The sequence below is a fragment of the Dermacentor silvarum genome, chromosome 7 (assembly GCF_013339745.2).
Source record: "Dermacentor silvarum isolate Dsil-2018 chromosome 7, BIME_Dsil_1.4, whole genome shotgun sequence".
NCBI classification, from domain to species: domain Eukaryota; kingdom Metazoa; phylum Arthropoda; class Arachnida; order Ixodida; family Ixodidae; genus Dermacentor; species Dermacentor silvarum.
In genome coordinates, this window is record NC_051160.1 from 26,437,505 (window position 1) to 26,464,098 (window position 26,594).

At 47.2% G+C, this 26,594-nt stretch overlaps 1 protein-coding gene across 3 annotated transcripts in view; it reads right to left on the reverse strand.

The window, feature by feature from the left end:
- LOC119457788 (beta-1,3-galactosyltransferase 1) overlaps positions 1 to 26,594 on the reverse strand; it is a 29,382-nt gene extending 2,788 nt beyond the window's left edge. The window contains exons 1-2 of one of the 3 annotated variants that reach the window (XM_037719504.2): positions 26,402 to 26,594; positions 1,874 to 2,619 (exon numbers count right to left, since the gene is read on the reverse strand). In XM_037719504.2, the coding sequence (XP_037575432.1) occupies positions 1,874 to 2,540 (667 nt within the window). In that variant the 5' untranslated portion in view covers positions 2,541 to 2,619; positions 26,402 to 26,594. Of the gene's footprint in view, positions 1 to 1,873; positions 2,620 to 3,726; positions 3,864 to 16,250; positions 16,366 to 26,401 lie in introns of those variants that run through there. The other 2 variants (XM_049670456.1, XM_049670457.1) reach the window with 2 other exon arrangements.

The following is a 26,594-nucleotide window of genomic DNA, read 5'->3' on the forward strand; positions in this document are numbered from 1 at the left end:
GCTTCTCATAAGAGTCCCGCGTTTTAATCGACGTTTGTTTAGGCTGGGGAAGAGAAAACATAAACACCTTGTTAGCAAGAGTTATATAAGACGGCACACACCATTGAGTGTTAAGTTTACTAATTTCGTGGCTTTTCCCTTCCGCGTCATGGGCAAACGCGAAACCGTTTCACGTGGAAGTAGCGTCGATTAAGCCTCTGTTCCGAGCAACCAAAAGCACTGTCACCCGCTGCCGGACTACATAAGGTAACACATGTGCAGCAGCCACGTGCCCGTAGCTTTCCCTTCATAGCCACAGAAAGTCCGCGAGTTTAGTACAGGCGCAATAATTTTTACAGCGAAGCTGTTTATGGCTAGACTTCCGTGCATTTTTCGTGTGCGTGAGCAAAAATGTGGGCCGATCCTGTTGGTAGTGCAGAAAGGGTCCAAGTGCAATGGCACATACCCCTGTGAACACCGGATGGTGGGCTCCGGGACCTGTAACGCGCCCTTGAACTTCCCTTGTCACACCTGGTAACCAAAGAGGTCCGAGGAACAAGGGTAACAGATACTACGATCCGATCTTAGGCCAAAAGGCCGACACGCGTCGGCCATGTCTACGTTCGCACCGCCCTCTCTTTGTCGGCGTTCCAACCGCTTGCGTGCCTAGTTTCCGGCCGCTCTCCCCTTCTCCATTTTGAATATCACTTCTCTCATCTTAATGGGGAGGCCGCGTGTAGTGCGCACTCTCGGCGACGATTGCATTCTCGTCTCTGTTCCTGCCGTCGCTATTATTAGGCGCGTTACTCCTCGGGAGTCCGGACTATACGAGGCCTCCCTACTCTGTATCACCTCTGAGTCGTGGACTAAACAGCTTCGCTGGTCATCCACCTTCACAGAGTTGAATGGCTCATGATTTTCTCTTTAGTAATTCCCTTAACTGAACGTCAACAGCCTAGAGGCGTAATGGCTACTCAGGGCTACTGCTAAATTACCAGCCGCGTCAAGTGAGAATAATTACCAGTTGAATTCCGTATTGTGCAGATTTTAGCTGGCAGCAGCCGCTTTGCTTTTCTTTCTTTTTTCCCTGATTATTTGAAGTGGCTATAAAATGGGAACGGGGCAAAAGTCGCCGACTTTCCATAATCTGCTGCAGAATCCGATAGAAAGATTCGCGTACGGGTTTTCAGTTTCAAGCTGCATCCTACCCTGGCGTGTAAACTGTAAATGCAAGCAGCGTAAATTTTAACATCATTTCATTATATTTCGTTATATTTCATTACCTTAAAGACGCCCATGAGTGGATATTTTACTACATAAGGGGTGGAGCACACAAGTAACGACAATATATAAGAAAAAAAATGATGCAATGCGAGCGATACACTGGTAACGGGCGTTCTGCTTGTCAAGGGACCAGAAGTTGGAGTGGGCGAGGGCAGTAAGTTCCACGGATAGATTGCTAATCTGGGCGCTTTGCATGGTTACCAGTGATCCGCTCCAGCTAGTTTGCACACGGCCAGCACTTCCGCCAAGTGTCCTGAACAATTATGTGTCTGTGTCTTCGCCAGTTTATTTTTCTATCAATGCTAACCGTTGCCATGGTAACGTTCTGGGCTGCTAACGCGCGCACACGCAAGCACACATGCACAATTTCCGATATATAAGCTATCGTAGACCTCTGAAATTAGGGGAATCACTGAAGCAGGCTTCCCCTTACAACTACTCTTACTGCGGAAAGCCTGCTTCGACGAACAGCTGAGGAGCGCGAATTGCTCGTGCACGAGTGGCGAAGGTGACAGTCGTCTGCGCAAAAAAAAAAAAAAAAAAAAAAAAAATGAAAGCGCGCGTTTGTGTCAATCAGTCCCGAAAGCGAGAGATCGAGTTGTGCACGAACCACTGAGAAGGTTGGGCACGTGCACGAAGATGTCGTCGTCCGTCTTAAGAGCGAACGCGGCACCGGGGCAGCGCGTCACGAACCACTTGAGTCCCATCACCGACTTGAGTGCCAGGTTCTCGAAGCTCTCGGCAAAGTCCTCCTGCACCAGGTCGCCGTACGCGTAGTTCTCGGCCAACAGGTCCTGCGCGAGCGCGGCCTCTCCCGGGTCGGCCAACAGGAACACGACGCGGAAGTTGAGCGCCCTCTGCAGGGACTTCTGTCCCCAGGTGTCCCTGATGGCCTGTCGGCGTTCGGCGCCGTTCCTGGCGTTGGACGCGACGAGCACGACCAGGAGCGGAGGCCTGTCGCCCTCGTCGTTGTCGGAGTCGCCGCAGACCTGGGGGTTGTCCAGTAGGTACGAGTAGTTGTGCGGGTTGGCTGCCACGCCCCGGTGGACCGTGACGTTGTCCCGGAGCACGATCCAAGCCGGGGGTCCCGTCCAGAGGTCGTCGTTGCCGGAGGACTTGCCGACGGACGGGTTTGGGCGGTAGTGGTGGTGCTGGTTGACGGAGGCCGGCGTGGGCCTCGATATCAGAAGCAGGAACAGGGCTAGGGAGCCGAGCGCGCTGGCGCAGACCTTGGCCGCGCCAAGCCTCGGCCAGCAGCGGCAGCGGCTCAGCGGCATCGGACGGCGCGGCCACTCGTCAGCCGATCTTCAGCATCTCGTTCCTGGCGCCGCGTGCATCGGACGAGACGACCCGGCGCTGCAAGTGCGGGAACAGCGAATGAACGACACGTTCGCGCCTCTTAAGCAGTGCACGTTATCGTGTACGGGCTATACTGTGGCTATAGAAAAGAAAGTGACACCACACAGGAATACACGTAGAAACAGTGTTCACGTAGAAACAGCCCTGTACATCATTTCTACGATCCTCCTTCTTGTGGGGTGCCCATTTCTCTTGCATTAGCGCAGTAATTTCCTATCATAACAATGAACCATATATAAGCCCCTCAAGATGACCCTATAGCAATGTATACATGCGGTCCCTGTCACAGATATATCATACAGATGCTGCTTACAAAATGGCTGCGTCATTTGCTGTTATTTTTCGTAGTCGACTCTAAGAGTAGGCCAACGTTGGGTGCAGTAGCAATTTTGTTGAATGCCGCTGCTTGAGCGGGTGAAGTCACAGTTGTCGCAGTTTGTCGCGTCCACGCTAGGCACCTAAGCAGGAGCTTTAAAAATTATATTTAAAGAGTCAGAACAGCAAAACGTTTAAGAAATTTAAGTACACAGTCACGGTAATGTAGTTAAACGATAAGTTTTCCTTCGCGAGTGGCAGCACAGCAATATATTGAGCTCATTGCCGTAAAGCCGTACATCGCTTCAGTGAAGAACAACCTTTCTTTTTTTTTCCCCCAGTGGTCTTAAACGAGGCTACGCATTTATTTTTCAAAGCCACACATGCCTCCAGCAGCTACCCGTTATGGACGGTGTTATTAAGCGATCAATCAGAATTGGGCGTGGGCACATATAGTTTCTAAACGGACGCCGGAAGACGGGTGTACTGGCCGATTTGATTACTGATCGCAGCAATTGTCGAACTGACTGAATCAACTGCTCTCAAAGATGTTGCACATTTATTTACAGTATCTTACGATTCGCTATTAACACAATCAGCTTTACGATTCGCTTTTTTGCAAAAGTGCAACTCTACGATTCGCATTTAGAAATCTCGCGCGCCATATAGTATATACCGAACTTTTCCATTCCATTTCCTCCCCGTCGTCGAGCACGCAAGGCGCGCCTTCGCGCTACTGGCACAGTTATACACGTACGAAGCACCACCGTGAGCTGATTCGCTACTTACTACATACTCTTTCTTGCCTGACCAGCGGTCAGTTTTCTTTTTGTTCTCTTTTTCGTCCAAACCCTGTCGCATCCATATCCGGCGGCACTTGTGCTCGTAACCTGCTGCGCCGCTTCGCTCGGCACCCCCGCGACTAGACTTAGCGCAAGGTCGTGGCTACGTAAAGAAGGATGCAACCAGCAGCACTGCCGTCGGGAAATCAAAACACTGAACCGGTTCCAGCTAAGCGCCTTCGCGGGTCGATGGTGAGAGTGGTGAACGAGCGAGCGCAGTATAGCGAGTGTTAGAAAGGCACGTATCTCGATCGTTTGCCAACGCATCGGCCAACTCTCACACGTGACGAGCAATTTATACGTATACGTATACGCCTATATGGGAAACGCTCGGCGAGTTTGCGCACGTCGATGCTGTTTCCACGGCGTTCAATTCGCCATTCGAAACCTAGCTGCAGTATATACTTTCGATCGTAATTGGTTCATGTTCATTCCGGAGCGATCCGGAGCTTCTTGTGGACCATTTGCGGAGGCAGTTTAACGCGACATGCGTTAAGGGCCCCATTCGCGCAGATAATCTGGCGTCGGTGGAAATCATGCCGAAATGGTGTAAAAAAAAAAAAAAAAAAAAAAAAAAAAAAAAAAAAAAACAGCGCTAAAAAAACGGACAAAAGGAAGAACACATGACGAACGCTGAACGTTTTATTGTGCGTGCACAAATATATAGCTTGAAATGGAAGGGAGAAAGGGGTTTAGATGCCAGTCGCGCTTGGGTCTGAAGGTAAAACTAACAATCATATAACGATTAGTCAAGTAGATATCGATCTGTTTTCCTTGTCGGTCAGAACGAGTGAAGGGGAGCTGACGCATAACGGACCTATGCGCATCATCGTGAAGGTTTCAAAAATTTCACGTGCTCGACTGTGTCGATAACGGCTCAGTCCTCCTGCCCGTGTCTTTAGCGCTGTTTTTTACACCGTGAATGCGTACCAACGAGCTCGCCTTCAGACCCTTTCAAGTCATTCATGCCGGACCTCACCATCCCGAACCACCCAGACCACACAGGCCCTCCGCGTGGCGCAAGGCGTTAGTGAACAAAAATTGAATTTCTCAAAGTAAAATCCGTCAGAAAAATCGTAAAGTACGACTTAATCACAACCTACAGACGTGATAGCGTCGGATTGTAATTTGAATATACGAGAAAAAAGCCTGATAAGCAGCCAGGGATCTTTGAATGCTAACGCGATTCCGCTCTTAAAGGCGAAACTTAAACGTCCTCCAAATTTCAAAACTCCAACGCCTGCTAACGCGCGTTGGTCGCTACAGCTTGGCATTCATTCATCGGACGATCGAAGTTCGTGGCTCATTTAGAAACGTGGCCTAATATATTTGCGGAATCTACAGCATTCCCTGAGTTTCTTAGGAAGCTCAATGTGCGAATCACGGAGGCTTCGCTTTTTCGTTAAATTTTCTTGTAGAAACTACCAGTTTCACCACAGTTTTAAGGTTATGTCTACCAGGCCGTTCCCAATCAGTAGCAATTAGAGACGTGCAGACACTGCCAACATATATGACGTCAGAGGGAGTTGCTGCAGATATTTCAAAGCGGCGTGGCGCCACTAATCTTTTGTCATCGCGTCCTTTACGGCTTACGAATACCTCGCTCGCAGTATAATGCCGGTAAATGGCTCAATGCTAGCAGGTAATCTACCAATGTGGCTCGAATATCTACTGATAATGTCCCTCTAAAGTTTAGTCAGCGCCTGTCCTGTATACGCTTCTATCTCGCTTGCGCACATTTAGTGCTGCAAGCAAAACGAATGTTAATCGACTTGCCCAGCTGCGTACCTTGCTATACGGTTAGTTTTCTTTTTTTAAGTTACGCACTACATAGAAATAAGTTTAGCTGTATTAGTAAATTACCTTTGGAGAATACAAATTAAAAGGTGAGAGACAGGAGCCAATCTTAATACCGTGAAATGAGGTTTGATAAGCCAGAAAAAAAAAATCGGGGTAGCTTGCACTAGTGGCGCAAGGCTAAAGGCACAGCGCAGCTGATCGGTATCGTTCGTTCTCGGCTGCTCTCCCGTCGGGATCTTCTGATCTTCTCAGAGCCGACGTTTTCTCTCCCGTTCCCTAGCATTCTCTCGCTGGACGTACTCGGGGTCTCCGGCTCGCCGTCGTCGTTTTGCAGCGACTTAATCGGCTAACCGTGCTGGGTCCAATCGGCGTCGACGCTGGCAGTCTTGCTTAGCAGCGCGCCGCGATTCTTGGTAAGCGGCTTCTTCCTCGGCAGTGCGAACCTCCCTTGGTCTCCCATGTCTACGTTTGACGCGCCGCCACCGCGCACCGGCTTTCATACGGAACGAAGGAGCGCATGCACAGTTGACCGTGACGTCACGTCTGACTCACGGAGCACGCGCAGTAGCGCGCAGCTGGCGGGAGCTCGGCGGAGCCGTGTCTGTGTCGGGCGAAGCGAGCGCGCACCTGCACCGGCGGTTACTAGGCAACGCGAGGTGACGTCATAGCTCGGCGCAGTTTTTCGCGGACGACTTACGGAGTTACGGATAGCGTAAACAGCTTCGCTGCTAAAAGAAAAGAACGCGACGGAGCACTGAACAAAATTTTCGAATGGGACCTCGAAACCCAAGAAAGAAAAAAAAATGCCCTGAACAATTTACCGTAATAGCGTTTTTACGACCCAGTTTCGGTTTCATTTCCCAAGAGGCGTATGTGTCGTGACGTCATGGCGCAGAAGGTGGTCTCGTGCGAGCTGAACGTCGTGACGTTCTGGCACTCGCTCTGTCGTCTGCAGCGTTTTTAGATTGGTCGTCTGTTCGTCGTGCCGCACCACGAGTCACAGCATAGCAGACGACCGAGCGATGCAGATCGTAAAAAAAAAGCCTCCTATACTCGCGGACAACTTTCTGTGGCAATGAAGGGAAAGCTACGGAGGCAAAGCGCGCACAAGTGAGAGCGCTTCTGAAGAGAGTCCCGCGTTTTAATCCACGTTGGTTTAGGCAGGGGAAGAGAAAACATAAACAGCTTATTAGCAACAGTTCAATAAGACAGAACACACCACTGAGTGTAAAACTTTGATTATTTTGCGGTTTTTCCCTTCTGCGTCTCAACAAACGCGAAACCATCGCACGTGGAAGCTGCGTCGATTCAGCTATGGTATCCACAGCGTCTGTTCGAGCAAACAAAAGCACTGTCAAACGCTGCCGGACTACTTGGCGCAGTAACACATGTGCAGCAGCCACGCGCCCGTAGCTTTTCCTTCATTGCCACAGAAAGTTGTCTGCAAGGCCTGTGCAATCTGCTTTATGAAGTCATGGACTGAAATTCCCATCAAGGTAAATATACCTGGTAGCGAAGCTTCCAATGAAGCCCATACCCATACGTTCAAAACCAACGTTTATAGATACTAACGTTGTTCAAAACGAGGGAACACTTCCGGCGGAAGAAAAAAAATAATGTGACGCCATATCCGTTAAAAACAGAAGTGACGCCATTTTTGTTAACAAAAGCGCGAAATTTGTTTTGATGGCCTGCCATTAGATCTGTATATATCCAGGTGCCCCGCAATTCGACTCGATGGGCGTTTCGAGCTTTCACCTCGGAAAGCGATGCAGCAACCGGTCAGCTGTACGGGTGTCGAATCGCACGCCTGCCCGGACATTGTTTCTTTGCAGGCCGACGAAATCTTTGGGTGTAGGTCGCATCGCGAGACGCCAAGCCCGTCGGCCAGCGCAGCCGCACGAAAACAGCTAAAGTAAACACTTGTGGTCGTAACTCGCCGCTTTTGACTGAAGACGTTAAGAAACGATGAAACTATACCCGCGCCACCAGAATTCAGACAATCATCGACAATCAGCAAACAACAACACCTCTAAGGGGGCGCATTGCAACAGGTGAACTGTACGAGCACGCCTTTCTGCACACTTCCAACAGCTGTATTGCACTGCAAGTGATAGAGGCGTCAACACCCCCTTTTATATATAGTTGGCTCTAAAAAAGGAGAGGTATTTTTATTGTTCATGATAGTGTAAAATAGAGTTGTCTTTTTAAAAAATTCCTCGCTACGCGTATATAAAATTTATTACGAATTTTATTTTCGTTGAATGAATCAAACTATTTCTCGCTTAAATCGAAAAACGTTTTTTTTTTCTCAACGTTTGTTCCCTCCTAACACATAGTCGCGCTTCAATCTCTGCTCCCCTAACCATTCTTGCTGATGTCGGTGACAATTGGTTCTCAACCGCATATCACCCGAAGCTTCGCGACCTATTTGGATCGACCTTGTTTCCATTGCCAATTCCGGCGTGACGACAGCGGTGACGTCAAAATCACCGCAGCCATGTCGGCAGCTTTCCCATTAGGTTCTACGGCAGTCGGCCCTAGTAGCATGACGTCATAAAAAGCAGAGCGCGCAGGCCTTGTGCTACCTCTAGGTGGCTTTGCCTATTGCTACGAAGTTTGAGAGAAAGCAGCGCAAGCGCTAAATCTATATTGAAGTTGTTAGGATGAGAACGCAGGTCACTGCGCTGTTTCACTTCCTCGACTAAGATATTGCTTTCCAATCAAAAGAAAAAAAAAAAAAAAAAGCACGCACATCGAGCAAACGTGGCCGTGCGCGCCATTGCCCCGGAGGAATGTGGGACGAATATACCAAACGACGTTTTCATCCGGGGCCGACGTTCCTTCACACGATCATGCATACGCGAAGCGGTACGAAGTACAATATCATCATTGAAACACACGGCTGTCTCTTCTGATCGATATTCCAGGAGATTATTGTCCTCGGAATGCATTTTTTTCTTCTTTTCTTTTCTGGCGGGTTGTCGTTGCCACACGGCCTATTTTCATGATCGAGCGATTAAACGAAATCGCCCAGGTTAGTTTGATGCAGTAAATGAATAGGCCGCTTCTGCCTGCGCAGGAGCAAACACACACAGCTATAGATATCCGTTTGGTCTGTCCGCACATGGACGCATGGGGGGTGTATTCTCTGTAGCGTCCACCTAGTGGGCATGTCCATTTTGTCTGCTGCTGAAGTGCTGATTGGCTGGGGGCCCTATAGTCTTGGATCTTACTCCGTGTCCTGGACACAGTCACAACTTACGGTGAGCATCCATTGTACCATATCCAGGGCAGAGCGCATGGTGTTAAGCCCAAACTTATATAGCAATGGAAGCGAAGACCGGGAGAGAATTTTTTTTTTTTTTTAATCCCAAGCCGGTATAGCTACGGGTATAGCTACGGTATAGCTGCTGCAGCTCTTGCAACAGCTATACCGTATATATCCGTATACAGTTATATATCCGTATAGCGGCTTCTGCAGGCGCATCGTTAGTCAGGCATTCGTATTGACGCCAACGCTGCTGGAGCGCCCGCTCGATTGCTGTGGCTTTTGAATGAATTATTCCACTGTTGTAGGCGGGTTGCGCACGAGACCAGCGAATAGCTGTTCTTTGACGCCGCGCATGAGATGGCTCAGCTTCTTCGAATCAGGCATGCTGGAATTCGCGCGGCGGAACAAACGAGACATGTCCTCGGCAAACATGGAAACACTTTCGTTTGGCTTCTGAATGCGCAACTCGAGAAGTCGTTGTGCATTATCTCGGCGATCAGCCCTTCCGAAGGTACCAAGTATAGCCGACGGCAAAATTCGTCCCACGTTGTCGAATGTGCCTCGCGGTTTTGAAACCACGTCCTTGCGCTACCTTCAAGAGCGAAGCACACATTGGAAATCTTCTGGTCCGGAGGCCACTGATTGACCTTAGCTATACGCGTTCGTACTGGTCCAGCCAGTCTTCGGCGTCTTCATACGTGTCACCGTGGAAGCTTGTAGTAGATTGTTTTTAACAGTCACCTGTGTTGTACTTGCAAGCGCCATTTCCTGAGTCGGTGCGGTCGCTGACAAAGTTCCTTGCAAGAAACCGAATTCCGGACACAGACCTTGCAGGCGGCCGCTTGCGCGGTGCACAGGCGTCTCAACGCGTGGATGCATGTCTTGAAGGGCTGGATGCAGGGCTACTCGCAGGAGTCGTCCCAATCATTAGGCGATTATGCGATACCCAGCACCTCCACCAGTGTCGCGGCTCACTGGAGACAAGAGCAGAGCGCGGTATTTATTCGAGACAATTAGAACAAGCGCTCAATTCAGGCTTCGTCTTCTTCTCTAGCACCTCGCTCGCACACTCGAGGTCGTCGTCTTCGTCGTTAATGTGGTTGGGCACATATAGAGTCGCGGCAATATATAGTGAGAAGTGTAGCTGCTAACTTGATATTTTATCCCCAGTGGTGAATGTACACCACCGAGACAGCGACAGCGATCGAATTGTTTTTTTTTTTTTTCTCAGTGGTTAACGATTTGGCTTCAATGACACAGTGAGACACGTTTAGGCGAAGTTACTAATTCTCGTAAATGATATCACGTTGGAGATAAAGTGCGGTTACTTTTTAGGCGACGTGGCAAAATATTCGTGTCGGCAGAAATCAGAAGTTCGGTGATTGTCAGTAAATAACTATTATTTAACTTCACTTCATTACACGGCATTCTGTTCACTGGGCACTTCAGGTATGATGCTGCAATTGCGGAATTGAAACCGCTGGTGGCCCGAGGGATTCATCCTCAAAATGTGTCAGGAAATACGGTGGGTTTACGCGTAGTTTCGTTCCGTGATGCATAAAGAAGCCATCCAGGGAAAATTAGTAATTTTTCTAGAAAGTAATTTAACAAATGTTGAAGAGTCAACTAGTCATTATCGCACGATTTCCTAGTTCCGCATGGCGAAAATAATACGTCACTAATGAATACGTAAACCACATTGACGTTGATCTCGTTCGCTGTATAGTAGCTACAGTAGCATTAGTAGCTACTTCAGCTACTCCTGTTATGTTACTGCTGTTGTTTGCTTGTGGCATATCTGCCGAGTTTTTGTGTATAATTAGTACGACAGAGAAGAGCCGTCGCCGTCAACAGGCATCAGTATCTTCTTAAACACATCAAAGAATTAAACAAAAAATGTTTATTTATACGCTCCGCGATATGTTAGAGTTCACTTAATATAGACACGTGTACTTGTTTATCTTGCTGGGGTCACTACCACGTGGCAATATCTTTGATGAAATATTGGGTATAAGGGCTAGTCACAATTAAGTGGCTCTTTCTTTCTTTCTTTCTTTCTTTTTTTTTTTTTTTTGCAACCAATAGGTGCCTGCGACACACTCTACAACCAAATCACGCCTGAACAAGGTTAGAGAGCTGGAAGGCTTCGTACTTGGCCGCAGATTATATCGCGCGTTCAGCACGCATTCCTCGAAATAGGAAGATAAACAGAAAAAAGAAGAAAACAAGAAAAAAAAAACATTTATTAATATCCTGTCTGAAACAGAGTGCGGCGAATATCCGTCCGTAGCTTCGTTCACGCGGTGAGGAGAAACGGCATTCGACGATAGCTTAGGGATTTCTTATTACGCAATGCGCAGAGTTCACTGCGTGCGATCTGCGCACTGCAGAAGTGCACTTGATGATGTCATCCGACCGCAGACGGCGCCTGAGCGGCACCGAGCGCAATGCGCAGTCTTGTGGCTATCGTCTTGCTCTTTTATACAGCCGAGCGCAGATAGCTACTAATCAAAGGATGTGCCAGCGAGATCTAACGACGCTGCCAGAAGGGAGGCAACCTTCACAGCATGTGCTCACTAAATCCGTGCAGTATTATGGAAGCCGCGGGATGCGCTGAGGCAAGTGCGCGGCAGGAAATAGTTCCGCGCCCAATTCGCCCGCGCTTGCGCGGTCTGCGCTGACGTTGCGTCTTATAGGGGGCGCTCTTGCGCCTATATCTAAGCTGTAAAATCGTGAGAGAGAAAGAAAACGTAAACGCGTTCTCGTTCCTAAAGTTCCCAGGCAGGATTGGACCGGTGAAATTATGCGACGGACAGCACACTTTACTTTTTTGTAAGATATGGAACGTACCGAAAAGAGAGACAGAGAGGGGGGGGGGGGGGGGGGGGAGACGCATATCTTCAAAAAGAAAAGAAATACGTAGCTAAGAATGTATAAATATTCAAGCGTTAACGTGGAGGTCGTCCTACTAGCTCTCCGCTTTCTTCCCCCCCCCCCCCCCCCCTCCTTTTTTTTCTTTCTTTTCTTGTGACGCGTCGTCCTACCGTTTCCTCCAGTTCAACGTCCTGCATAAATGTAAGCTAACATGTCCATTGCGCTCGCAGAGGTTCTTTTCGTCTTTCTTTCTTGTTTCTTTTTTTCACCCGTCAATTAGAGGCTGTCTGCCGAGACCTCGTCGATGAATTTTCTTTCTTTCTCGGCCTTCAGGCACCTTCTGAAAGCTTCCTGGAAAAAGTATTCGGCGAAGCACCCGGCTTAGCGTTTTTCTGTCACACTCGTTCTTCGGCTACATACACAGTACGTGCTGCATACTTCTCACCGCGGACCGCAAACTCAATTTAAATACGCGCGAACGAATGTTTTTCACCCCTACAGGAAGGGGGGAGAGAATCTGCATGATAACGTTCTTTCTTTCTTTCTTTCTTTCTTTCTTTCTTTCTTTCTTTCTTTCTTTCTTTCTTTCTTTCTTTCTTTTCTCATCTGTATCGGCCGGAATCCCACGAACGCACGGCGAAGAACACCGGCAACACACATTTCGCGAGAGCTTCCTCTACCCTTGACCGACTTGGGACGCGTGCACGCTTATCGGCGCGGTGCCCGGCGAAGCCCGCGAGCCAAGAACGAAGCGCGAATCGCAAAGAGAGAACCGTTATAACGAAGAACGATAAAAGAGAAAGAACAAGGCCCGTCCTCCCCCTCCGCAACAAGCGCGTACTGTCCGCAACAAGAAACGCGTCGCGGCCAATCAGAATGGACGCCCCGGGGCGGGGTGGTTCTGCGCGCGTCATCATTCATTAACTGCATCCCGAAGCCGGCCTGCAGACCGCCGTACCACTTCGTGACAGCTCAGTGTCGAGGCCGCGCAGTGAAGCTTGAAGCGTGTTGTATATATGGATGGATGCATGGCGGTCACGTTTTGGTGCCAGAGAAAAAAAATCCTTCACGGCTGATATGCGGTGTGTGTTGTGTACGTGTGCTTGCGTTGCCTTGTTTTGCTCGTTGAGCTCGCGGGAGCGAGTAAGGCGGTCTTCAGTATGAGGCATTACGCAATTATAACGCCCGTTGATCAGACAGGCCCGCGGGTTGTGCCTCGATCGTGGGAGAGTTTGTGCGTCGATCGGTGGTCTTTCGTCTGTGGCTGTTCCCAGATTCTTTTTTTTTTTTTTTTCGTGTTAAACCGACACTACAAAGCAAAATCCTCACGACATGCATTTATGCGGTGATGATAGTCTCGGTTGGGCTGAATCAGAATAATCTCGTTTATAGGCTGAACTTGAATACCGCGTATATAGATAGCAGTGACGACGAAGAGCTAACAGCTTTGATTTATGCACTTATTAACTGCATTTAATGCAAGAATTTCCGTGTGAGGTTTTGTGTAACGTTGGGTATCTATGGTAGGTCGTTGTATGGCCGTAAGTGGGGTTCGTTCTACTGAATGAATGAAGTGAGTGTTATATTATACGGAAATAACTTGGCGCCGACTTGTGGCAATGAATGCAGCTTGAAGAAATAAAAGGAGAGTAAAACAGCTGAAGAAACACACACACACACACACACACAAAACATGCAGAGACATGTGAAATGTTTGGTATATTACGAAGAAGTGCCATTTCATTGCATATGAAATAGCACTTCGTAAACCTTTCCAAAGACAAAGCGCTTCCGCTTTTACTTTGTGCTGTATGAAGGAATTACTGCTCCATGGCAGGATGCATTACGGCGCGAACAGGTATCCGCTAAGTATACGTTTTCTACTAAACCAAGGACAATATTCCAAGCCAACAGAAAAAGCCTACCTAACCGGACCATGCACATGCACTAACTACTACTAAGTGGTTCGTTATGAGAAAAGGGAAGGTTGGCGCTATCTTCTGCAGCCCTTGAGGGAGCACGGCTCAACGCCAATGCACGAAGCAAAGCCAGAAGTTGTCGGCACCACCCTCCTCCTGTTGGCCACGGGACCAATAAACGATAACACAAAGGTGTGTGTGCGTGCATTAGGCCTCGACACGAGCGACGCCAGTGACGTCACTGGTCGGGGAAGGCCCCACGTGAAGTACGTGCGGGCACACAGAGGCGCGGGTGCAAAACGACCTCCCGGTCTGACATTCGAAAGAACTGGTTCCTGCGAAGCTCTCCCACCGCAGACGGGAGATATGTCTTACGCAACCGCGCTGCGTGGTCGGCTGCGGGCGCCGCCGTTGTCACGTCGCGTGTGTGTGTAACGTGACGGGCATGCAAGGACATATCGCGCTACGCGACCGTGCAGTCCAGCTAAAGGAACGCTTGCGCAGTGTGGTGAAATATGTGTACAGTCTCGGCAGATTCTCCGATTTTTCTTCCATCTCGGCATATAGGTCGGCAGAACTAGGCGGATATTGGCTCGTAATCATTCACCAATACTTTTTGTAGGCTATGTATTCACTCATATACTCAGTCACATTCGTCGGCACTCACTATCGATTTTATACCCATGCTCACTATAGGTTCATATAGCCGCTTCCACTGACACTTGGCGGTATTCACTCCCTCACTCGCTCACTCATTCCACTCACTCAATGTACTCACTCACTCACTCACTCACTCACTCACTCACTCACTCACTCACTCACTCACTCACTCACTCACTCACTCACTCACTCACTCACTCACTGAACTCACTCACTCACTCACTCACTCACTCACTCACTCACTCCACTCACTCACTCACTGAACTCACTCACTCACTCCACTCTCTCACTCCACTCACTGAACTCACTCACATACATACTGACGTCCACTCACGTTGATACATCCACTCACCATCACTGACTTTGGTTTGTATACTAACTTTAACCGGCACTCACATCCTGATCACACGTCCGCCTAAACTCGCCGCACTCACTGGCGTTCAAACTCACGTCACCTCACGTCCTATACATCTAACGTTCTATATATCGCGCCTGTGAAATGAGTGTGGAGCGACATGTGAGTCAGTGTACACTCGTGAGTGAATATGCCAGCCTTATGCCATGTTCGTAGAAACTAAAAACCAAACTATATTCGAAACCAAACCAAACCGCTATTCAACTGAAAGAGAATTGCGCGGATGCACCAGCCAACTATGTATACGTTCGCTTATTTGCGTTATTCAGGCGAGCTTCTTTCAACGTCGACACTCGGGAACTATGTTTCCGAGCGCGAAGGCAAAAGCTGATCGAAGGCTCTTCTAACGTGGAGCGCAGCAAAGTCGATATATATTTCAAAGCCTTTTTTTTTTTTTCAGATTTTGTAAGTAGGCATAACAAAATTTTAACAGTAATGTAACGCCGCCAGCCGTACATAGAGCGAGTATATGCACTACAGTTTGTGCGAGCGCTGTGTTTCTTGTGAAGACCGTTCGTTTCATAACAAACACAGGATACTGGTGACGCACCGGCACCAATGTTTTCTTATATCGACTTAAAGTTTAACAATTGTAACTCATACACACATTATTATGAAATCTCAAGCGCATACGAAATAGCAACTGTTCATATTATATTTGTGACGCTAATATTTTTTTAATATACTGTGAGCAGTCGTTTCTTCACTGCAGAAGTTCAAAAAACTTGAATCTAATATAGGACTCGACAGCTAATAACTACCATATGACAAATGTTTGATGACAAAATAGCTTCAAGAGGATTAACACTATCACAAACCACAAGGACGTTCTTAGAAAGAAAGGCGAAGTTGACGATTTAAGCAATTAATAGTCAAATAGGCGCCCTAAGGGCCGGCTATTCTATGGAATCATCCCTATAATATAGATTAACATAACGGTCCAGAGCGCGAGGTCATTTGTCGGCCACAATGGCCACGTTCCGGAGGCAGAATACAAAAGCGTTTGCGTACTTGAATATATGGGCTCACATTGAAGAGCTTAAGGTAGTGAAAATTGATATCCAGAGTCCTCTACAATGGTGTCTCTTATAGCCTATTACGCAGCTCCGATGCGTATAGCAGCGTCAATCAATCAATCAATCAATCAAGACTATGCACAAATACAAATGAGGAAGCCTATAAGCAATATTTGCCACAAGTGCAAAACAATGACACCACTTAACCGCAATTAATTACTAATGACTCTGGGGGTGATTAATCGTTTTCGATGCACAATACCTATACTTTAAGGTAAATTAATTGATCACCAACAGTACGTGATGTTCCTCCAGAAGGATACCTATGTGCATCAAACGTGTATAGCCTATATAGGAGAGAGACGCCGTTATGGCGACGATTCGGAATCTGGACAATCCGAGCGATCGAGTCCCGGCCATAACAATTATCGTGCAGTGTGTAAGGACACTATATATATATATATATATATATATATATATATATATAGGCACGCGACAATGTAATATACTCACGCAAACGTACAAATCCGCGAGCAGCAGTCAAGTCGGCGGCTCACACAGGTGTGCCATACTCTCTCAGCAATCAGTGCACCGTAGGAAAAAAAAAAAATAGAGAAAAACACTGGATACGATTGGTTAAGGCAAACCGGTGGCATTCTGCAGGTGGCGCGCACTGCGCAGGCGAGACGTGCAACGTACGCGCGCGCGGCGCCATGCAGCGGCGTCTTTCGGCGCCGCCGAATTCTGGTCACGTCTGTCTTGTCCGCTCGAGGAATGTCAACCCTCCTACTCCTCCTCGCGACATCTCGAAGCACGCACACGAAAAGGGGCAGAATCGAGAGCGGGATTGCTCGATTGCCCCACGCGTGCAGATAGTACGCGCGCAACTTAGTTTTCACTTTCGCGAAAATTCCGGCGCGATCGAGTAAGGCGGCCCGGTCGCCGAGATCTCTTCTCTGTCTGCGTGTGTCGTCTGTGCCAGACCGTTGCGTCTCAAATACAGCGTCGGCTACGTCGACTACGTCAACGCAGTTTTACTTAAGAGACGCCGATTGAGCTTTTTCTTTTCTTTCTTTCTTTCTTTCTTTTTTTTTTTTTTTTTTCGGAGGCCCTTCACGTGAACGTGATATGCACACTTCGGAGCCTGTTTTGAGTTTATCGACTCCCGGCTCAACTCGCCCCGCATATGGCTCTGATCATGTATGCACACACTCGTGATGCGTCGAACTGCGACGAATCCTTGAACTCCCTGCTATCCGATTCTACACATGGCTCCCTATTTATTGCCCTTCTTCCATGCAGTGCGGTGCTGTTGAGGTGCTTATTTCAGCAGTGTGAGACTGTTACAAGTGTCGCACAATATACATACGCTCATCCGAAAACAAAAATCACCATGGCAGAGGTCAGATAGCTCCTAAATTAGTGTAGTAGTGTAGTAGTACCGCCTTAAATTTACTCGAATTTATGTAGGCCGGCCTCGATTTTAAGCCAGTCCTCTAAATCCGGAAGGTCAGAAAAAAAAAGAAAAAAATAATTGAACATGTTTCTTGATATTGAAAAATTTTTCTTGATCGAACATGTTTCTTATTCCCGCGCTACCCGCGCGTTTCAACAACCGTGCACGCTTCTATAGCAAAAACAGAGTGTAAACAGTAGGGTGCGAAGAGGGAGAGTGCAGCAGATTTCAATCGCAGAAGACCGGGCACCGTATAAGCAAAAATGAAAAGCCTACACGCGATGGCCTATCAGTAAAACTGGGAAGGCAGGCTTTCTCGATGGTCCTTCTTCCTTCTGCTTTTTCTGCTTCTCGTCCGGGAGCTCTAGCGGTTATAGTTGCCGAGCGCGTTTTGGATTCGCACGAGCCGACTACAGAACACAAAACAGCAGAAGTAGCAGAAGAAGTAGCAGAAGAAGTAGCAGAAGAAGAAGCAGAAGAAGTAGCAGAAGAAGTAGCAGAAGAAGCAGAAGAAGAAGCAGAAGTAGCAGAATATGAAGCAAAAGATAAAGCAGAAGAAGAAACAGACGACCCGCGATGCACGCTGCCGTCTGTTCGGGTCAAGGCCGCACACACCTATTGGAGAGGCGCCTGACCCACGACGACGGGCACTGCTGCTGAGAAGAACCTCGCAACGCCCGGTGCAATTGCAATACCACGAGAGACGCCTCGAGGCAGTGGATACAGACGGCGACAGCCTAAATAGTGTATTAGCATTTAGTTGGTGGCGTGAAAAGATGTGTTTACTGGAGAAACTGAAGGCGGAACTTTGCTTCATTTGAATTTGGCGCCGAAACTCTGCGCCAGTATACGCCAGTGTTAAGTGTCCCTGTATATGACACGGCTATACAAAGGAACAGGGCGACGCCAACGGTCTCGGTCGATGACAGACTTGTCTATTGTGCATCAATCATGTGCATGATTCACCATGCGCCCCGCGATCGACGTGCGCTCTTTTTCCATTAATTGTATAGTAGTAGTAGTAGTAGTAGTAGTAGTAGTAGTAGTAGTAGTAGTAGTAGTAGTAGTAGTAGTAGTAACAACAAACGTTAGCGGTGGTGGCGGCGGTAGTTCTAGAAGTACCAGAATAACAATAGCCCCTAAACCGCAAAGTACATAATTGGCGGAGAATCGGGTCTTTAATACGAGAAGAAATATAATGTGTTGACCCAAAAGATTGGAAAATGTTTGCTACAGGCATCGGACAATGGATAAATTCGTGAACTGCTAACTGCGAGAAGGTACAGTCGTCGACAGTGGAGCAAGCATTATATGACTGAACATGAGAGTATATATAGATGTTCCGTAATAATGACAGACGAGGGCTACACAATCGAAAGCCCAATCATTTGAAACCTACCTGCGTCGCGCGTCCATGAGCGTGACGCAGGTAGGTTTAAATTAATTTCAACGGTGTGATAAATATATTTAAATAGTGATTGTTTACATACATTCTGATTGCTAGAGCATCAAATGTCCCATAGAGCGAGAAAGCCGACGGCGTCTGTAGCAGGGAAACGGCGCCTAAATTCCCATGGGCTGCGACGCCACGTCACGAGGGCATTCCCGCGACGCCACGTCACCCTCGCTCTCTCTCTCGGAAGCTGGCGTGCGGTCCGTATCTCTCTGTTTCACCCCCACAGGGCTTAGCTGCTGCGCGCGCCTGCCAGCCTTGGTGGCCGCTGCTGCTTCCGCGGCGTTCAAATGGACATTAGTGCTTTCGCATTCACAACTCATAAGAATTAAGTGCTTAGGTGTCCTCGGATTTTTGTACTCCGCTTTGCCGTTAAGTAGACTATATAATATATATATATATATATATATATATATATATATATATATATATATAATATATATATATATAGGCCATATAATATATAGTGTGTTATACGTATATATATGTTAACATGTTTACATATACTATAATTTTATGCATATATATACAAGCTAAAGTCATCCGTAAGCTTTCCTTTGGGCTGCTGATTGCTGTGAGATGTTCGCAAATGGTCTACAGACACTAGACGGCAAATAAATGTGAGATAAATCCACAGGCTGCCAATAGATATAAAGTACAGACTTCACAGAAAATGAAATACAGTCGAACCCGGATACATCGAACCTACATATAACGAATTATTGTGTATAACGAACAGCAGTAAAATCTCTTTGAAAATTTCTATATAAAGCTTTCATTTTATATATCGAATTGCCTACATATCGAACTTTTTCTGTGATCCCCTTCAGATTATATATATCCGGGTTCGACCCAGTATAACGTTGATATACTTCTTGTACTGTCAAGACAATCTTTTGCGAGGAAATGGAGTACACGCGAAAATATACTATAAATACGAGATGGCTATTTGCAGCGAAGGTCAGTTATTCCGTTGGCAGTCCCTTCAACACCGGAAGTTTCAGGCGGCCGTAATTAGCGCATATACACCGCAGACACTAATTTCATCGTAACAACTGGTGCGTGCCAACGGGGCCTTTCTTTATCTTCTTTAACCCCCAGCCGCCCACGTTCCTTAACTGCGCCGCGCCTGACATTATAAGGCCACGAGGGAACGCAGCAGAGCGCCTAGATTTCCTCAGGCGTGGCAGCAACACTCCGAAAACGCTTCCGCTTCGCGCGCATTCAGCCTCGCTGCCGAGACAAAACATTAACACGTCAACAGTTGCGCGAAAATTCCTCAGCTATTGCCAGCTAGTGGTATACGCTTCTATAACCACGCGCGATTCGCACCGGGTTAAAAAAATATGTGTGTGTGGGGGGGAGCAGCTTCATCTGGCCATATAGTCACGCCGAACCGCGCGTATCACTGCACTATATATATATATATATATATATATATATATATATATATATATATATATATATATATATATATATATATATATATATATATATATACAGTTGAAAGACGTTTTCCCGCATTCGGCGCACTTCGTTGTATGTAGTCTTTCGGGACCTCCTTGTTCGTTGCACCAAAAACCGTGAAATTGCGGCCCCGTTCTATAACATGGAACGGGGTGAGCAAGCGGACCAAGACCGATTTTGGGGGCGCGCCAGTTGCGCGTACACGCACTTTCCATTCATTAAGCTGAACAGGAGATAGAGGGGCAGCGTGACGAGATATACACCGCGGACCTGATGCGAGACGCCCGAATTTCAGGCGTGATACAAACTCGGCCGGGCGGCGGTGACCCGCAAGGCTCCGTGAACAGCCCAATCAAACGCCCTCCTCGTTTGTATAGGAAGTGACTTTTGTTTGGCTTAAAAGCCAATAGGGCATTGCCTGCCGTGACAGGTTTTTTCTTATCTAATCGACTGACGAGAGACGAGGAGCGTGATGAAGAGGAGAGAGGCTTGGTGGGCCGGTCCGAGCTAGCGCAGTGAAAGTATACATACAGTCAAAACCGCGGATATATCGACTCGAAAAGGGGATAACAAAAAGTTCGATATATAGGTAATTCGATATCTAAAATAAGAACCTTATACGAAAAAATTTTCAAGGGGATTTTACTGCTCTTCGTTATACACCATAATACGTTATATGTGGGATCGATATATCCGGGTTTGAATGTATACGCAATGAAATCAATTCTCGCCGGCAGTTGCGAGTAGTCGCGGCGCCAGATCGATCGTTGGACAGCCATACTATATTCTGTTAGAAACGGGGCAGTCTCCGGCTATTCAAAAAAAAAAAGAAAGAAAGAAAGAAAAAGAAAAACGTTCACTTTTGTTTGGAATATTATAATGCATCTTTAGTGCGTATACACACGTCACTTCGACGAGGTGAGTTTCTGCAGTTTCGTAACGTCACGTGGGAGATAGGTGGAGCAAGCGTGGCCTGGAAACGTTTTGACCAATCGCGGAAGGCTATAATGTTGACAAAAGCGTAGAATCGTGCATGATCAGTGTGTACACGTCATTTTGATACGGGTAGTTTTCGTAACGTCTCGTGACAGGCAGGAGAAGTGGGCGGGGCCCCCCCAAAAAAATGTTTGACCAATAGCGGATAGCTATAACGAAGTAAATGGCTTGGAGACATATTGGAATATAGCTTTACGTTATAGCGTCCCGGGTGTCTGTCTCATAAACTCACCGAGAGGTCGTTGCCGACCCGACGATCGATGCGATTCGATGCTGCTTATTAGAAACAATGATGTTCTGCTGAAAAGCGCGACGTCGCGGGTTCAATTTCTGCAGGCTTATAGGCGACCCCATTTCGATAGTTTCGGAATGATAACAGCCCCCGTGTATACTGAGCGTCTACTCCCCCTTTCCCTCACCCCCAGTGAAGGGTAGCAAACCGGACGCTCGTGTGGATGACCTCCCTGCCTTTGCTCTACTTGCTCTCTCTAGCTGCCTCTTTGTATCGTGACATCTCTGTGGTGGTCATCTTCCAGAGTCTTGCGGATTGGGGCGTAAAACGCCCTCAACAACTCGCCGCAAACCATAGAGGAAGATTGGCATTCCGAGTCGATTGTGAAGAGCTCACGTTCTCGAACATTCGCTCAGATGTAGATAACAGAAAGAGAAATAGAAAAGCGGTTATATCAAAATTATTACTTCATATATTGTGCGAAGCGAAATGAGGGGGAGAGACGACGTTGTTTTCATTCCCCTTTCATCGAGCTCATGATTTTCTTTTCCACTGACGCAATTTTCTGTTCTCAAGTATAGTCTTCAAGTATAGCTGTCAAACGTTGGATTCTTACAGATAGTGTATTGCTAAGTCTACCTCTGCCTTTGAAGTGTGAACGTGTATATGACAACAGTTAATCTAACGTCTCATATTGCCTAATGGAAACGCGGAAACATTCTGCAGCAATACAAGTAAGCATAATTTTACTCTCACTCTTACATATGCTTTATAGTCTATATATATACATATATAGTCATTCTCGCAATATCATGGATATCTTTTAATTATGTTTTTTTTTTTTTTTTTTTGGGGGGGGGGGGGGGGCTTTTTTAGCCAAATCGTCCTCATCGCGTCTGTCAACCTGTGGGGGCCTCATAACAATTGCTTTGGCGCTCTATGGCCTTCCAGCTCTTGCGCCCATATAAAACTCCATCATCATACTTAAAATAAATGACGTGTTTAAATACAACTAAGTTTACCTGGCCTTAAGTCATCCTTTTTTTAGCTCATTCTTTGCATGCAGCTGGCTGTAAGGAGAAAGCTTTCGTATAGTATATGTGCCCGCGCAATTTCTTTCCCTGCATGATCGACCACGCTGTATCAGCGCCGACGGCTCGGACAGGTAAGCGCTTGTTTATAAAGTTGACCTTCCTCTCCCTATGGAGACTTACCCCCCAGCACGATGTACATCAAAACGTTTATAACTTCACCGCCGAAGAATGACAGCAATGTTACTCGCTAGAATAATAAGGAATTCTGAAGGAAAAGCTTAATGAAGTGCTCAACATCGACTACACGGAGACATTTCCAGTGCGAATCTATCGCGTAACATGTGTGTACACACTACCTGGTCTACATGGTTTCCTACATGCTTTGACCGGGAGCCTGCAGCCCTCCCCCCCCCCCCTCCCCTTCCATCTGACGTAAAGGAAAGAATAGAATAAACTCGCTCTAATATATATATATATATATCTATATATATATATATATATATATATATATATATATATCAGTGCAGTAAAGAGTAACCGGAGCCGGGCACAGAAGTAGTTGCAAAAAATAGAAGCACGTAGGAAAAACATAACAAGACTTCACCGACGTTTCGGCCGGGGTCCGGCCTTCATCAAGACACACACACACACACACACACACATATATATATATATATATATATATATATATATATATATATATATATATATAGACGTAAGTAGACTAGTTGCTAGTTGTGTATACGGAAACCTTACTGCATAGAACAAGTAATTTATGCGAGGGAAGAATCTCCACACCTGACACCTTCGGTCGTCGCGCAACGAGTTCACACCAGCAAAAGCCAACCTTCGCACGGAGCAGTTAGACCGAAAGTAATTATTTTCTCCGGGCTGGGTAGCACATATACTGTCACGTAATCGTCCCCTTTCGCCGAAGCGTACAATCGACGACAATGCGAAGTGGGGAAAAAAGAAACATCGTCATTACCGCTCCCCCAGGAATGTCGTGTTTCCGTGCCAATCAACAACGACGGGTCCATAAGGAAGGGACAGCGCTGCATTATGGCTGTCGTAAGCGTTTTTTTTTTTTTTCTGTGGCAACTCTTTTTTTTTACCAGGAGCGCCAGACAATCAAGTCAGCTTACTTCATATAGTATGTAGTCCTTCTCCACTACCTTCCAGCGCTTCTAAAATGAAACGCAAACGCACGCCTAATCTTCCAGCAGCCCGCCACTAATATAGGCGAAACGAGCAAATTTACGAGAGCCCTCGAGGAACTGAAACGATTCCAACAGCCGCCGCGGTGAATAAGTGTCTATGGCGTCGTGCTTCGCGAAGTTTTGTGAAGTCATAGATTCTATACAATGGTCCTGCTTCCGCAAATATGCAAATTAAACAGCGGAATAGTCGTCTTGTTGAGACTATTATACGAAGTATATGCTGCTTGCTCTCACATATAAGTAACATGCTTTCTCGGTTCGCTCTATATGCCATGCCATGCACAAGACGATACACACCGTGCACAAGCCTAAGATATGTCACTCTAAAACAGCGACGCCACATATAGAAATGGAATGTGCGCAGCTGATATAGAGGGAGACTCCTATATGGATCGTCAACGTTATAAACCCACCCAAGAGCAACCAAAAGCATCTCGACTAACGCGGTCATCGCCCCTGCTGCATCGAAGCAACGGCATCTGGGGACGTAATCTTCGACGATCCCTTTCGGCGATAGTATTGCCGTGAGGCGCGCGCTGATTGGCTGGTTGGGCAAAACCGGATGAGCTGAATGGCTGGATGAACACTACGTCACGCGAAGGCGATAGCATCGCCGAGGCGATCGACCGTCGCAGAATACGTCCCCTAATTAGCCGAGGAGGAGAACCAGACGAAAAAGCTCCTTCTGGAGAGTTCACGATATACCAGACGACATCTGAATTATCGACTGGACAAATAAGAAGATTACCGCTATCTTCTCACACGCACACTACGCCATGTCTTGGATCTTTACTATCTGACAACATCCACTTGCTGGCCTCGCGGCGTACGCGGGGAACCCGCATTGGTTTAGAAATGCGTTGTTTTAAACTTCACTCTCCCCTTTGCGCAGCCGACTGTTAAGGTAAAACCGCAATGTTTACAGGCGTAACACGCAACACCCCCCCCCCCCCCCCCCCCCTTCGTAGTGTCATCGAGAGTCAGATGATTTAGGAGAAGGGTGCGTCGAAAAAGCAACGAGCCGCAGAAGAACGAAAATATCGATACGTATACTGAAAGCACATTTTAAAATGTCGTACATAAAGATACATACCGGATATAACGACATACGGCTATAACGACATCTTTCGGCTTGCTCATCAAGCTGACTGCTGTCGTCCTTAGGGAAACCTCGCTTATCACACGTCTGACATTTGGGAAGGTGCTTTTCGCTCCTTTCATTTTCGTTTGGCGTCGTTTGCGTAATGCGTTTGGCGTAATGCCAATTCGTCTTAGTAAAAGCTTAAGAGCGCCAACATAACAATCACATACACGCACGCACTACATGGACAAACACCGAAAAACGCGCACACAAAATATTTTTCTAAGCTTTTTTTTCTTTCTTTTTCTGGTGCTTAGCTCAGAAACTTGAGAAAGAACGGACAGACGTCGGGGCATATAAAGGCGCTGCTTTCAGCAGCCAGATCCCGAGTTTATGCACCAAGTATGCGCAAACTGAGCCCGCGAGAAATGACAGTTCTTTCCTCGATAAGGATAGCAAAAGAGTGTACTAGCACTTCTCGCCAAGCTTATCTATTGTTGCGGATTAGATTACTATTCTGGTAATTTCGTCTTTCTGTCTGTGCACAACAAAGCAATCATACAGTCGTAACAAGAGAGCACTACTGAAAAGAGAGATGTCGTATCCATCAAGGCCGAAACTCAAGCCTTGCAAAGTTATACTGTGTGTTTAGCCCAAGCTTCAAGTTCTTCTATGCCAATCGGTTCACGCAAATTCAAGTACACGACCTACGACCATCGCGGACTTCCATTATTATTCGGACTTCCACCCTGTTCTAGCATTTTCCAGTAAGCCACAATTGTCTGCGATGTTTATGAATTAGATCCTAATGTATAAATCCAAGACTGACATCTGCTAGGCGTCACAGGTAAGTCAGGATGTCTAGATAATCCAGTATATTTAAAGTATGTTGACTTGACTTAAGAAAGAGTCGGTCTGTATATTTTATTACATAACCTCTAATGTATGTTGTAACTTGACATATATAAGCCTTTTTCAGTCAGTCGCACACATGAATAGTTGTGCTCCCGGAGGCTTTATTTTCCAGTTTCTCTATGACAGAATTATGTTTTCTCATTCGTTCAAATTATAATTCGAGACTATCATGTCTGCAGCTCGTATGTGTGCATCTTTGCGTATCTTCTGAAACAATTTCCTTTTAAAACTACCTTTAACTCTATGTGCCACTTGTTCACGCATGTCCGTGGCAGTCGCAGCAGAGCATCTACGCAATTTAAATCTGACATGTCTTCCCTATGTGAAATATCTATAGCACGTTTCAAATATTCAGGTGCTACATATGGGCAACATCCTTGCAACGTGATTTCGACCACCGTTTGTCAAACGTGGAGTCTTAGTAAAAACGGATAAAAGATAACGACTCCTGGATGTGTCTTAGGTTCCAACGAAGAACATCTCATGGGTGCTAATGCAGCGTATACGCGGTTGGCTGAGATGCGAACAACAGTGATCAAGAGCGGTTTTACTGGTTAAGGTAACACGCTTCTCGGAAATTCGGCGCTTTCTCAGACGCCGACTGTATAACAAGTACGCCTCTAGCGACACGAGCTCGTAACCACGTCGATCACGCGATCGTTGGAGTACGTACTTCTCGGCTGTTTGAACAGCCCGCAAAAAGCACACTGATCGGCAAGTCTTACTTCGAATACTCAACTCCAGGAGGTACGTACGTACGTACTGCTGCCTTGTCCCCGCGCAACCATCGAGAAGGCGACGTCTACTCACCCGAGCGCAGTCGGCGTCCACGACGGGCGGTGGTGCGCCTGCGAAGCGCCGCCGTCGTCCTTGCAGGGAGAAAGCATGTTTCTTCAGTCGTCGTCGGTGGTGCCGGCGGCGGTCGCTCTCCCGTTGCGAAACGTCGCCGACTCAGCCGATGGCGCGAGGGCGGCCGTGCGCTGCGGCGCCTCGCTGCTCCGTG